Source organism: Cryptomeria japonica, chromosome 5, assembly GCF_030272615.1.
Source record: "Cryptomeria japonica chromosome 5, Sugi_1.0, whole genome shotgun sequence".
NCBI classification, from domain to species: Eukaryota; Viridiplantae; Streptophyta; class Pinopsida; order Cupressales; family Cupressaceae; genus Cryptomeria; species Cryptomeria japonica.
Genome location: NC_081409.1, coordinates 911,522,040 through 911,537,474, shown reverse-complemented (window position 1 = coordinate 911,537,474; position 15,435 = coordinate 911,522,040). Strand labels below are relative to the sequence as shown.

General features: G+C 33.7%; 1 protein-coding gene across 1 annotated transcript; it reads right to left on the bottom strand.

Moving 5' to 3' along the window:
- Positions 1-448: 448 nt before the first annotated feature.
- On the bottom strand, positions 449-2,522 carry LOC131044753 (uncharacterized). The gene is made up of 2 exons (XM_057978174.2): positions 698-2,522; positions 449-532 (listed from the first exon to the last, which is right to left on the bottom strand). Exon 1 carries the CDS (start codon positions 2,361-2,363, stop codon positions 762-764), a length of 1,602 nt encoding a protein of 533 aa, XP_057834157.2. The 5' UTR covers positions 2,364-2,522; the 3' UTR covers positions 449-532; positions 698-761.
- Positions 2,523-15,435: the final 12,913 nt, after the last annotated feature.

Sequence of the window (15,435 nt, the reverse complement as noted above, 5' to 3'; positions counted from 1 at the left end):
CACATTATTGTAATGTTTTACTTTTTGTTCTTCATGGTTGATCTTGTGATAGGATTTGTTGATTTAATGCCTAATATTTTTAATAGTACAGCACTAGTAGTTGTGACTTTGAAGTTGTTAGTGTTGATTATGACTACTCATAATTGAATGAAATGTATACTTTAGATCTAAAAAGCACCAAATAATGTCATGACATGTCAACACAAACAAGACATGAATTAATTTCCAACTATAAAACTACTAATTTTTAGTGTTTTTTTTGGACATTTCAACAAAAGTATGTTGATATGATGTGAACTGAAAAGCTTAGTTATAACTGTAAACAATTGAAAGTGATTTAAAATTGTCACATATGATTTAGAAAGGCACAAAACTCTAATTACCTTTTAACTCTCAATTGAAAATTATGAAAATGCTTTAAAACCCCACTCCCTTGCAGTGCATAATCTGACAACAATATAAATAACTTTTTTATTGAGAACAAAACAATCCAGTTCTGGACAGCCTTGGGTACTGTTCTTTTCAGGTTAAACTGATTGGAACAAATATAGAGAGATTAGAAATTGTTTTGAAAAGTGTACAATTAATTAAGGAAAGAAATGAATATTTTCTGTTGCAGAAGAATATGCCCACCCTTCTGACATTTTATAAAAATATTTTTTATACAATCTAAAACAAATTCACCTATTGCAGTTACCTGATACATACAAATCCACTTCCTCGCTGTTTCTGTTCAGGGAAGGCACGATTACATATTATTTTCAATTAATTGTGAATCTTGTGTTGCCCTGCAAATGACTTCTATCAAGCAATCCATCCATAATAACCTTCTTCCTGTACTCCCTGGATTGAAGATCCATCATCACTGTGCTGTTCTTATAATTGGTACCAGAATCAGTAATGTTTTCACCATTTCTGAGCTTGGGAACAATACACAGTAAAGCAGATGTGAAGCAGATTGCACAGAGCCTGCCATAGATGACCAAAACAAAGAGAATAATAGCCATCAGAGTGGCACCCACAGTGGTATCAATTGGCCTCCTTTTTGCCCTCCCCAAGAAATCCTCAGACTGCTGTACTCTGTTGGTTTTCCCTGGCTGACCATCAATATAAAAAATCCTTCCAAATTTAGTCTTATTCTTCTTCTTTCCCTTCTGTCCAGTATTGAAGTTCAGGCTCCTGCTGCCGTTTTTGGAGGCAGAAAGGGACGCAGGATATCTCAGAGTAGGGTTTCTAAGTGCATTCAAGGAAATCAGGGACCCTTCTGAAAACCTTTCTTCATTAGTGATCTTATGCTCTGGAGATGGTAGAGGTTTCTCTACTTGCTCTGCGTCCTCTGGAGGCCTAGTTCTGAACTCTGGGCTTGTTTTCAAGTCGATCAAATGCTCAAAGAAATGGAAGATCCATTTGTCTATGAACCTCTTCATGCCCATGACAGCACCAAGACACATTGTCTGCAGAGAACCCACCAACACAAAAACTGCCATGGCCACTGCAGGCACTGAAAAAGAAGCAGGAAATCTCACAGTAGGGTTGCTAAGTGCACTCAAGGAAATGAGGGACCCTTCTGACAACCTTTCTTCATTAGAGATCTTATGCTCTGGAGATGTCAGAGGTTTCTCTACTTGCTCTGCCTTCTCTGGATGCCTCGTCCTGAACTCTGGGCTGGTCCTCGTGTAGATTAAATGCTCAAAGAAATGGAAGATCCCTCTGTCTTTGAATCTCTTCATGCCCATGACAGCACCAAGACACATTCTCTGCAGAAAACCCACCAACAGAACAACTGCCATGGCTGCTGCAGGCACTGAAAACTTGCTGGTCAAAATAGCACTCACTTTCTGCACAACAAAGGCAGTTGTTTCCAGATACCTAGACCACCATGGCAGTATAGTCACAGCTCCACCCTCTTTCCTGCTTTCAGACCCATTTACACCATTCTCACACCCTTCATCACCCTCAACATCATGATCACCCTCATATCCATCCTCCTGTGGATTACTGTTATAATTCTCCTTGAATTGACTGCCATGTTTTGTTCTGGGACGTAACAGGCCTGAAAGTTTGGAAACCCTACCATCATAATCAGTTTTTAGCACCACAGGTACCAATCCTTTGCTAGTATAAGCAAACCTCACCTTGGCCTCAGGGATCCCTGTCTTCCTAGAAACATATTCTCTTTTTGCAGACAATTCTGCACTCAGACTGGTAAATTTGTCGAGACCAAAAGTGGAATATGGATTAAAACATGATTTTTTCTCATGGTGTCTCTTCTTCTTCTTCTTCATCATTATCAGTTGAGGGGTCTTGGCATCCCTGAGAGAACCAGGGATTATATCTTCTGCTTCTTCCTTCTCTGACTGCATCAATATTAATCTCTTTTATTTACTTAATCTCTTTTAATGCTTCTTACATTATCTGCTGTCCTGGTCTTCTTCATAAATATAAGTCTATTCAAAACAGCTCTCAATCCATCAAGTTTCCACCCTGCAGCTGTTTTTCCTAACAGGCGAACAAGACCATGATGAGTGATGGCATTCTTTTTCTAAGTTTCTAGAAGAATTAGACAAGAAGCTTCTGGATGTGTTTTAATTTGACATCTATTCAAGATAGATTAATATATTTTTTCTTTTACAAAAATAATAATATAGATATTAATTAATTTAATTATTTTTATTGATATTTTTTATATCTAAATTATCATGTGTAATATTTAGAATGGGTGGATATGACTTTTATTTTAATATTTATATCTTTTTTTAGAAAACAATAATATTTAATATTATAATTTTTATATAAGTTTAAATATTTAGTAATATAATTCTTTATATAAAGTCTATTGTAAATTTAAATCTTAACAATTTCATATGTCATATTGATTTTTAGCTAATATTTTTTTGATTTGATGCGCAAATTTCTCTTCTCTTGTTTTCATACCTTGACTATGGATCATGGAGTTAGACCCACAACATTAGTAACAAAAAATAACCTACATGATCAAATCCAAACAAAGTATTAGCTAAAAATATTGTAAATCAATCATAAATATCTATTTCAATTAATTGTTTAATTATCTAGTAAAAAATGTACATTTGAATTTAATATTTATTTTATTAATTTTTATAGTATTATTATTTTTAATCATAGATTTAAAATGATTCAGTAAGGTTGAAGTTAGAACAAGTTAGGAAACCTTATCTAAAAGCATTTAACTCTATCACTTCTCCCACCAACCTCATCACTTCTAAGTTAAAAATCACTATAGATGGCATCTCCAAAAGCATTTGGCTATCACTTCTCCCACCAACCTCATCACCATTGAGTTGTAATTCAATTAGTATGGTCTCTCTAATAGCATTAAGGCTATCACTTCTCCCACCAACCTCATCGCCTCTAGTGGGACTCTACTCTAGGTTGAAAGAAAATGCACCAAGCAAGGCTCCGATAGACCCATACTATTTCATAGCTTTTATTTTGTATTTATTTTATTTGAGAAAGTTTGTCCTTGTAATCTTTATATTTTCATTTTATATGAACTTTTACAACCGCATTTAATATAAATTGTAAAGATTATAACATTTAAATTAGTTAAATAGTATTTAACTAATTATTTAGACAAAAATATAAGAAAATTATATAAATAATATTATTATTTTACAAAACATTCAAAAATAAATAATAATAGTACTTTCTAAGTAAATTATATTACTTTTGTAAATGAATCTAAGTTCATTACTTTTACTATGTTTGCAAATATAATCAACAATAATTCAAAAGTAAATTCTTTTAGAATAAAATGGATTGCAACCAATGTTATTTTTATTCCATTATTGCACAATGTTTTGAAAAGGTCAGAGTGCGATAATTCAAAAACCACAATTGACCTTAAAGACATTAAATTTTTATTGTCCATTATAATAGGCACAAGTAGTTTCTGGACTCAACTGTGTAAGATTTGTTTAGTATCAACATTTTGGGTCACTCTTTGTAGGTCAAATTAGGTCGGCTAGAACAAGGAACTAGCAATGACCCCAATAAATTGGCCTCAAATACATGTTGCGGTTAAAGCAATCCAAACTAGGAGATAGATTGGACCTAAAAACAACTTATTACATCTTCCCATGCAACCCCAAACAACAAACACGCTGGTGTGCATCCTCCTAAGTCAACAACAAGGTAACATGTAGCACATAACCAACCAGCCCAAAAACACAACAACCAGATGAATTTACACAATGTGGCATAAACTAAGACATGGCAAGACCCAAACACAACTCAACGCAACCTTCAATGTTGGCACAAACCTTGAAATACAAAGCACAAGCAAGAGAATAAGCTTAGTCTACTAGACAACCATAAAACACCCTAAAAACCAACTCTAGAAAAAAGTTGACACCAAAAAGATTAACCATTGTCATGTAGAACACAAAGACATTTTATGAACATCCAACTACATTCCCAAATACTTCTTTCATGTTGTCATTTCAAAACAAGTTGACAGAACCAAACAAATACAAAGTTCTTCATACTTGGAAGCCCAAAAAACACAATCGTGAGATAAAATTTCATTGAACATACTTGTAGTACACCTCATTACCCAAAATTTGAACTAAGACAATGCACACACATTATAAGCACATTCACCAAGCTGTGGGACTAGAAACAACAATGCGGAAAAATGCAGAGCATTTTCCAAACCAGTCCTGACAAACAACCAACCTGCCAACATACTGCAATTACCAAAGAACATCTACGAATGCTAAAGACCTGAGAAGATAGGAGTGCAATGTCCAGAACACATACACATTAAATCCCAAACCGTAAGACCATAGCTTCAAATGCGGAGCATTCTCCTAGACAATCCTCATTATACTTTCCTATACTTACGCACTTTATCAATTAGAACAATCTTTCAACACCATTTGCTCACATAGGAGCAATGGAAGAGATAAAAAAACAATTAGTGACATGCACAAGACATCAACACCATAACCACTTCATCACCATACTTCTAATCCTCAACTTAATATAATATCATCGTGACAACATCAGTCAACAAATGTGCAACAAATAAGGCACGATATCCAATCATGAACTTCACCACCATCATTGTTCTCCAACAATAACACATTATTACATCATCGACAACATTATACAAGATACCACACACACTAAGCATAGACATCAACACCATGAGGGTGGACATCCAACCATGAACATCTTCATAGCTCAAACATCTCTACACAACTACGCATGAGACATCAATGACACAACTGATAGAACCACCATCAACCATCTGCACTATTTCCTTACCACTCATCTGCACTTTACTTTGATGACAACACACAACTGAGTGTTGACATCAATGACAACAATTTCCAACAAATGCCACATATGACAAAATTGGACTCCTAATTAGAAACTAGAAAAATAGTTATACCCGATTTGGAAACTCATCAATAAAAATGAGGACTTTAAAATTTCATATGTCTATTAGGAGGGGAATGAGATGGCTGATGATTTGGAAAAGGCAAGGATGGAAGTACTAACAGGAATGACAATAATGAAAAGTATGGACAAGGAGATCCTCTAGATTTTGAGGATTGGTGAAGGACAATGAACCATCATTTTTCCTTATTTTGAAGTAGAGGAAGGATGTCCATTAATTGTATAAGGATGGAAGCCTCAATACTTTCAAGAGCCACTTGTATGAATTGATTGTCATGTACAGAAGGGAGGCTATTTTTAGGAACTGGGTGGTTGTCACAAAGGTTTATTGGAAATAGAGTTGAAAGAAAAATGGACACCCCATTGAGACTTATATGCCAATATCGATAGATGGCATTCTTGGGGGAGGTTTTAAAGAAGAGGCTTAAGGTGTGTTTTAAAAAAACCATGATCTCTTTATTCATGCTATTAAGGGTGCATTGGGAAATAATTTTTTGAAATTCAACCATTGGATATAGTGTAAACACTAATATCTCTTCAATATTTCTAGCACCACTTTTGGACATGTGGAAGACTAAGGTGATAGGAGGAAAATTGTGCAAGAGGTTAATTTGGAATAGGTTTTTTGAGTTGGATAACATATTAGAGAATGTAGTGGTGGGTAGAGGATTCCTCTATCGAGAGACTTCTAAATTATTTGAGTGAGGGACCGCAAGGTAAATAAATTCACTATGGTTTTCTCCTTCTCACATTCTCAGCTACTAAGGCATAAAGTTGTCATGGAAATGAGTGCTCCTTTTTTGAAGTGTATGCTAGATTGGGTCCTAGCAGATGGTTTAAGATGGTTATAGAATTATATCAAAGAGGAGAAATCAGTGCAATTTGGGGGTGGTGGAGATGCGACAATGGTGGTCATGGTTTTGGAAGAAGAGGGTTAGGATATAGCCACATGTTTTGGTGATGAAGAGATGGAAGATTCAAATGGAGAGGACCACAACACATGTCATCCAAAATGCCCCAAGAAATATAGGGGGGTGGCCACCAATGGTGTAGTGAATGTAGAAGGATAGAAGTATGGTTGCCTTTTTGTAATATGTTAAATTAACTCCATTTTGTTAAAATATAGGGGACTATAGTAGTCTATTATCAAGAATGTAATGTCAGCGTGGGTCTCTTTCTTTGCACATAAGGAGATAGTTTTTAGCTAGGAGAGTATTCATATTTTGTTAAGGTTGGAACCTATTAATGGATGTCAAATGTCTGACAAGTTTATGAACATATATACAACTATAAATCTTTTAATAAATTTTAATAAAATGGGTGCAACCCCCTTGGCTGCTATTTACTAATTTTAAAAAAAAATAAAAAATAAACCTATCATAATTTATTAAATTGATTCCAATCAATTTAGCAATCCACCAATACAATATTTTCTACAAAATGAAATTCCCTATGCATCTACATAAGGTGGGCATGAAAAAATCTTGAGGAAATTATACATTAAATGCATGAAGATGGTTCAATCCAATGCATGTCGAGAATCAAGATTTTTTAATTGAAGATGGTTCAACTTCCAAATAATCAACTAAGCCTCGGCTCAATTCCAAGCCAATGACCCAAGTAAGCAATTATGTGAGCAATCTAGTCCAAATTTCCAAATCCAAGCTTATAAGAAAAATGGAAAGAAAAATGCAAGCAAGAAGAAAATAAAATGCTACAAATATTAAATCTTTTATTGATTTAAGTCAATTTCAGTTTTAAAAAAAGCTTCCATTTTATTTCACACTCAAAACCACAATACTAGAAATATTAAAAATCAAATAAATTTTGACGTTCTTTTTCTTTTTTCTCTTTAGTAAAACATTTTAATTTTTATTGTAGAACTAAAATATAATTCATAAATGAATGTAGAATTAAGAATTTTATTTTCTAAAACATTAGTACTTTTTCGAAAATCTCTAAATTTCAATAGAAAAAAAAACGTATTTTCTTTAATTTTTAATAATACCCTCTTGAATATAAGATTGCAAATAATAGATTTCCAAAAAAAAAATCACCATAATTTTGATGTAAAATAGAAAATTCTTAAAAATAAATCAATTAGAATTTATTAAATTGATTCCAATCAATTAAGCAATTTAACAATACAATCTTTTCTAAAAAATGAAATTCCATATACATCCACTTAAGGTGGATATGAAAAAGTATGAGAAAATTATAGTTTAAATTCATGAAGATGGTTTGATGAAGATTTTTTATTTGAAAATGGTTCAATTTTCAAATAATCAACTAAGCCTCAACTCAAATCCAAGCCAGCAAATTATTTGAACAATCCAATTTCCCAAATCCAAGCTCATCAGAAAAATTGAAAGAAAAATGTTTGAGCAAAAGAAAAAATAGGACTAAAAAAATGAAATCTTTTATTCATATAAACCAATTTCACTTTTTCAAAATCCTTCTATTCTATTTCACTCTTTTTATTCATATAAATCAATTTCACTTTTTCAATAAACCTTAGTTCTACTTTACACTCAAAAAAGCTTCCATTCTATTTCACACTCAAAACCATAACACAAGAATTATTAAAAATCAAATAAATTTTACAATTTTTTTTGTTATTCCTAATTTCTATTTTCTTTTCAATAAAACCTTTTAATTTTTCAATGTGAAATTAATGCAATTTTTCCTTTTAAATAAATGAGTAAAGTCATCAAATGACCATTGCCAAGTTCTAATATATTTTTTCATAAATCAATGTTTCACCTAATTTACCAATTTCAATGAAAACAAATCAATTATATTTGCACAATAATAATCTATTTTTTAGTTAAAACATATATTTACTTTTTCCACTCAACAATACTAAATACATTGCAAGAAACAAACAACTATATTAAATTCATTATTAACATTTATTTTTTCAATAAATGATTAAATGCAAAAAATCATTAGAGTAAAACAACTTGTAGAAACACACAACTTGAAAATCTAAATCTACTCATCTAGATTTAGGCTCATATGGATACAAAAGATACATCTCATAGATTAAACTTGAACAATATAAAAATAAAACATAACACATTTGCCCAATTGTATTGTCTTCACTTAGACCATTGTTGGGAAACCCTTGCCTAAACACTCAATAAAACATCAAGCGTATCTACATAACACAAGACAACCAAACCATAGTATATAACCACTAATTTTGAAATTCATAAAATGACATCAAACTGCACCTACTAGAAACTATCTAACTAAATAATGCATTAGATAAATAGATGCATAGTAAATAAATAAAAGGTTGAACTTAGTTAATATATACATAATCTCATATCATAGTGAAAACAACATAGCTAAAACAATGTAGAGTATAGGCATATAGGAATCCATACATCTCAATGACAATCCACAAGAACATTATGGAAAAGTACAATAATTACATATCGAAAAATAAAATGATTCCAAGCAAATAAACTCATGACATATGCAACCCATAATACATAGTCAAAAAATAGATTCCAACACAAAACTTCATAATAATAAACATCAATAGCAATCCAAAATATGAAATACAATGATAAAACATTTAAATCCCAACATAAGTATATAAGGTGCACAATTAGAACATTTTGATGGTAATAAAAGGCCCAATTAGAGAGTTCAACACAAAAGATTATAACATAAATGACCCCAAATAAACTATCCAATCACTTAATAAAAATAATCATATAAAAAAATAAATAACACACAAGGAACATACACTAGAGGGAATTGCACATTTCCTTGTTGTAGTAGTTGTCCCTAAATCTAGTGGTCATACTAGACATCTTCAAGATAGAATTCATCCTTGAAGGTGTCTAGAAAAAAATTCTAGGTGGGCTCAAATTCTCCTCATGTATGGTCTCCCTCCCAAAGTGCATGGACTTTCCACCACTTCTTAATGAGTGAAGATACTTTTAGAATAACAATCTTGGCCCTTTTCATTAGGAAGGCCATTCATTGAAAAATATGGCCATAACTAATTTAATTAGTTGTCTATTCAATTTATATTTATTTATTCCTCAAATACTAGAATGTGTCTAAATCACTTAGAATCTAGGGGGACTCAACCACTAAAACACTCTTCATGATGATTATGTTGGTGGAATTAAACCCATCTGAGCACTTTTGCACATTAGTAGAATAGAAAGGCCTATTATTCTTATAGATCCTTTGAAAGTTCACCTTTGATAATCCCATGGACTACATCTTACTCTATTGTCATCTAAAAAAAATTGGAATGAATTGGAAGGTTATTTGACAGATCTTGTAGTTTGATACTTTGATCTCATTTGGTAGGACATGAAATATGAATCTCTCTAATACCAATTGTATGCGGGAAAAGCGGGTCGATAGAACTCAATATGTGAAAATATTCCAAAAGACTTGTCCACACACACACACAGGACTTCTTGGTGCAAGCTATGGAGTAATGAAGTATTACTCAGCTTCCCAAGGTTGGTCCCATGGTTCTCTATCTTACAATGTCCCTCAAATCAATGTTTTTGCTCTCAGATCACTGAGCAAAATGGTTTAGGGATGGCAAATGTAAGAACGAGGGATGCTTTAATAGATTTTAGAATGAAATGCATCCTAAGCTATGCATGATTCTAGAAATGCAATAAACTAGATGATAAGATGACAAGGTTAGTATAAATACTATCCTAACATGATATATTAGTCTATGATTGAGCTAATGATAATAGAAAGTATTCTAAACATGCATATTTAGACTAATTCCTAATTTAAAAGAGGCTAAAATGATGAGCATAAAAATGATATATGAAGGCTTGAATGTTTTTGAGCATAAGTATGATACTACAAATTTGGAGGATGTTTTAAAATGGAGGAATGAGAGCTCTATTTATAGCAAAAATAGGGCACCAATGAAATGGTGACAAGTGTCAACATAGGGTTGGGTTGAGAGAAGGGGTTGGAGACATTAAATGCCTGAGAAGACCTTAGGGTTATCTAGAAATAAGGGTCAAGTCTAAATTAAGATTACCCATTGGATTAAGAGTTAATCCAAGGATAAACCCTTGTGCAAATGATTAAGAGATAATCATGGTCAAAGCATTAAATGCTTGATGAGACCCTTGGGTTGGATGAAGGTTGAGTTAAAAGAAATTCTTTAACCATGTAAGAGGGTTTGAGTTAACCATTAATGGTTATGAAGACTTTGGGGATTTAAGTGGTTGAAGGCTTGAAGCCTTTAATGGTTATCAAAGACTTTGAGGAATTAAGTGGTTGAAGGCTTGAAGCCTTTAATGGTTATCAAAGACTTTGAGGATTTGAGAAGTGACCTCCCCTTGCTTAGGGATGTGACAAAGTTTAGAAGATGGGTTAGGCTAATTAGAAGCAATTAGAAGAGTCTAGAAGAAATTAGAAAGGGGTTTAGGAAGGCAAGTGGGAGATGTAGGATTTTGCAAGTGGATGGAGGGATAATAGGATTTAATTGAATTTAATGAATTTCATTCAATTTGGTTGCAATTAAATAAATTAGATTTATTTAATTTAGGATAACTATTTAATTAAATTTGAATTTAATTAAAAGTGGATAGGGGGGATTTAATTGAATAAAATGATTTATTCATTAAATGGGTATAGTGAATTTAATTGAGTAATTTACCTAATTAAATAGAGGAATGCGGGTAATTTAATTAAATTGGATTTAATTAAATAGAGAAATGAACATAAAATATTCATTTAGGAATATGGCCATTTTTATACGTCTACACCAATTATCTAAATCCTTAGTGGTGTGGGGAACAATGCTCTAGATGATGATATAGATTTATTGTGAATGTAGAAGCAATATGGATACAAATCATTAGATAAAGAAGAATATGATAATCAAAATAGACTATTTTATTAGTCTATGCATTTTATATATGATGCACTCATCTAGATGCATGATTATGGAATTTACATCATGTCCAACTACTAAATATATCTCCCCTATCTTTTAATTTATATATTTACTTTTCTCATTCACATGATCGTGAATATGGATGATGTTATGGAAGTGTAATTGATTGTTCCTTCATGTGTGATGCTTCATCTTTTAATGGTTAGAATTCTAGTAATCTATTATGGTGATGAGTGATATGCCATGAAAGGGCTCTAGAAGATGTTGGATATTGTCATGCATTGTTGCTGCTAGGATATGTTGTTGTCATTGATGTCAACATATTCCTGTGTATTTTTCCAGTGATTGCAGATTAGGAGGAACTTATGATCTAGTTTGTAGTGTTGGTTTGTTGATCACTGTTTTGCAAAATCCAAGATATCCTCCGGTACACTCCGGTGTGATCAGATCTGGTGCTAGGATTTTGGGATATTGTTTGTGATGGTCTTGTGTATCTTCATTTTAGATGGATCATGATTTGGTACTCTGCAAGTTATCTTTCTTCATGATAGCCGGTAATTGGTTGTGTTCTTGAGCTTTCAGATGTTGACCGATGAAGATTTGATAAGTGGTGTTGGTGCAGCTATTCCTGGTGATTCTAACATGTTTGCTGGTGTTTTCTAATATGTCCTATTTGTCTTGGTGATCCGCATTGATCATTGTGTGAGTTTTTGGTGGATTATATCAACCGGTGATGATTTGCGTGTTATGCGGTATTTCCGGTGGTGTAACGTGTTGCGGTTGATCTTGGCGTGATTTACGGTGGTGTAACGTGTTGCGGTTGATCTTGGCGTGATTTACGGTGGTGTTGATCATTTGGGAATTTGATTTAGGACCATGCTATGCTATGTAAATCATTATATTGGTCTGGTGGTCGATCTTTGTATTGTGTGATGTAATTTTGTAATTGAGGGTTGAGGGTTTAGTAGACCTTGTTATCAAGGTTGATGAATTGTATATATAGGTGATATAGTCATGTAGTTTGGGTGTCAATGTTGTGTCTACATTATCAGAAAGAGGTTTATGTGCGAACAAGTGATTTATCCTTCGGTGTTGATTTTGTGGTGAGATTGGTGTTGCAGGGCATACATTTGTGCGTAACCGGAACTGTAATCAGGCATGTGGAGATGCTATTTCTTCAGTTCACTTCTTTTGGATTGTAGTGTGAATCTTATTGTAAGTCAGTGAGACTTCCCTGAGGGTTGTAGCCTTTCGGGCCATTACATTTGAGCAGTGAGCTCTAGGCAGTGTGCCTGAATGCATGTGCATTCCCCATTGTAATATTTTCACATACTATTGCAGAGTATCATCTTACTGTGGGTAGGTTCCCACCGTAGTTTTTCCCTTAACCGAGTTTTCCATGTCAAAATCTTGGTGTTGTGTGTTGTGTTGTTAATTTTCTTATCTGTCTTATTACTGCAGTTTATCAAATTAGTGTTTTGTTTGTTATTCTGGGGAAGACTTATTCACCCCCCCTCTCAGTCTTCTTTCTTGCTTGCTGCTAACAATTGGTATTAGAGCCAGATCCTCTGGTAGAAGCTTAATCACTTGAGGAGATCTAGGATGGCAGTTCAAGGTGTAATATTTAAGAAGGACAATCCGAGATTTGATGGAAGTAACTATGCTATATGGAAGGACCAGATGGAAGTGCACTTGAAATATCTTGGTGAAGATTATTGGAAGATTACAAAGAATGTCTATGTTGTTCCTCATAATGGACCTTCTACTACTTATGAGGTTAAGGAAGCAAAACATACTATTAGAGTGAAGAAAGCATTGCTTAGTGCCTTGACTAATTATGAGATGACTAATGTGATGGGACTTCAGACCGCACATGAGATCTAGGTGAAGCTTGAGGTGTTGTATGAAGGTGATAAACAAGTGAAGGTTGATAAGTTGCAGATTTTAAAAGGTAAGTATGAGACATTGAAGATGGGAGATGATGAGAACATACATTCTTTTATGGCTAAGGTGAATGACCTTGTCCTAGGTATCAGATGTGTCGATGGAACCATTGAGGAAGATGAAATTGTTGCTAAGGTGTTGAGATCTTTGCCTCCTGCCTATAAGAAAAAGGTTGCTTCTATTGATGAGATCCGGAGTGTAACTACTGTGACAAGAGATTTATTGGTTGGAAAGCTTGTTGCATTTGAGCTGAGTGGATTTGGAGAATCACATGGAAAGTCTAAGACAACATTTAGAGCATTTGCATCTGTATCCGGAAAGAAGAAATATGATCCCGATGAGTGCAGAATATCTAGATATGAAATAGAGAGAAGAGAGATGGAAGAGAAAGAAAGGGAGCTAGATGAACTTGAAGCTCTGATTGTTGGGAGACTGCCTAAAGGTGCCAGTAAGTATGATGGAAAGTTGCCTTTGAAATGTTTCTCTTGCTATAAGATAGGACATTTTGCTTCTATAAGCCTAGAGAGAATCTCTAAGTATGAAAGGCATGATAATTTTGATAAGCATGATAAGAATAATAGATATGGCTAGCATGATAGGTATGACAAGTCTTACAAGCCTAACCAAAAGTTTAGAAATCAGAAGAACTGGTATTATGTTATTGATGAAGGTATTACAGATAAAGAATCTGAAGGAGATGAAGTTGTATTCCTTGCCATTAAGGAAGATGGACTTGTACCTGTTGATTCCACTAGTTGTACTATTGAGGAGAAAGCTTTAGCTGCTAAAGTTGAAGAGAAAGATGAATGGGTAATTGACAATGATTGTTCACATCATATGACCGGTGACAAAAGAAAATTTATGAGTATGGAAAGACATGATGGTGGAATAGTTAGATTTAGAGATGGGAAAGCCTGTGTAATCCGTGAGAGAGGTTCTATTTCTTTTGATGGTAAGAATAACACTGATGATGTCTTGTATGTTGAAGGTTTGAAGCATAATATTCTGAGTGTTGGATAGATGGTTGATAAGGGTTATGATCTATAATTCAAGGATGGTAAATGCAAGATCTTGAATGCCTTCGGTATAGAGATTGCTTCTGGAACTAAGACTGAAGGTAACATTTTTCATTTGAATGTTGGTGAGAAAAGTTGTTTGATTGCTCAGATTGATGAGAGTTGGTTGTGGAATAGGAGAATGTGTCATGTGAATTTTGATTCAATGATTAAGATCTGTTCTACACATGTTGTTATAGATATACCTAATATTGTTAAGCCTGCTAATCTGGTATGTAAGGAATGTAAGTTGGGTAAGCAAACAAGAATTTCTTTCAAAAGCAAACAGTATGCATCAGAAGGACTGCAATATCTTGTACATATTGACCTATGTGGACCTACAAATGTTAGAAGTGTGCAGGGTGATAGATATTTTATGTTGCTAATTGATGATTATTCAAGGATGATGTGGGTTGTCTTTTTGAAGGAGAAATCAGAAGCATTTGACAAATTCAAGATATTCAACGCTAAGGTTGAGACTAAGTCTAGATTGAAGGTGAGGTGTTTGAGATCTGATAGAGGTGGAGAATTTTGTTCTTGTGAGTTCAATTCATTCTGTGAGAAGCATGGGATTAGAAGACAACTATTTGCTCCTAGAACCCCTCAACAGAATGGAGTTGTTGAGAGGAAGAACATAAATGTTTTGGATGCTACAAGGACTATGTTGATTGAAGGAAATGTCCTGAAGATTTACTGGAGAGAAGCCATTAGTACTGCATTTCACACATTCAACAGAGTTCACATAAAAGATGATACCGGTAAGACCCCTTATGAGCTTTGGTTTGGTCATGTTCCTACTGTGATATATTTCAAATTATTTGGTAGAAAATGTTATATCAAGAGAGATGAGGACATAGGAAAGTTTGATACTAGAAGTGATGAAGGTATTTTCTTGGGATATTCAACAAAGAGCAAGGCCTACCAGTGCTACAATAAGAGACTGAGAAAGATTATAGAGAGTGCAAATGTGAAGGTGGATGAGAACCTTGGGAAAGAGATCAGAGCATGTGGTTATGATGATGGTCAACATATTGTTTTAACACCTATTCAACCTGAAGAGCCTAAGCAGAATGATCTGGTAGA

Bases quoted from the DNA above. Each gene is read 5' to 3' on its own strand.
- LOC131044753 (XM_057978174.2), bottom strand. From the start codon at position 2,363: ATGCAGTCAGAGAAGGAAGAAGCAGAAGATATAATCCCTGGTTCTCTC.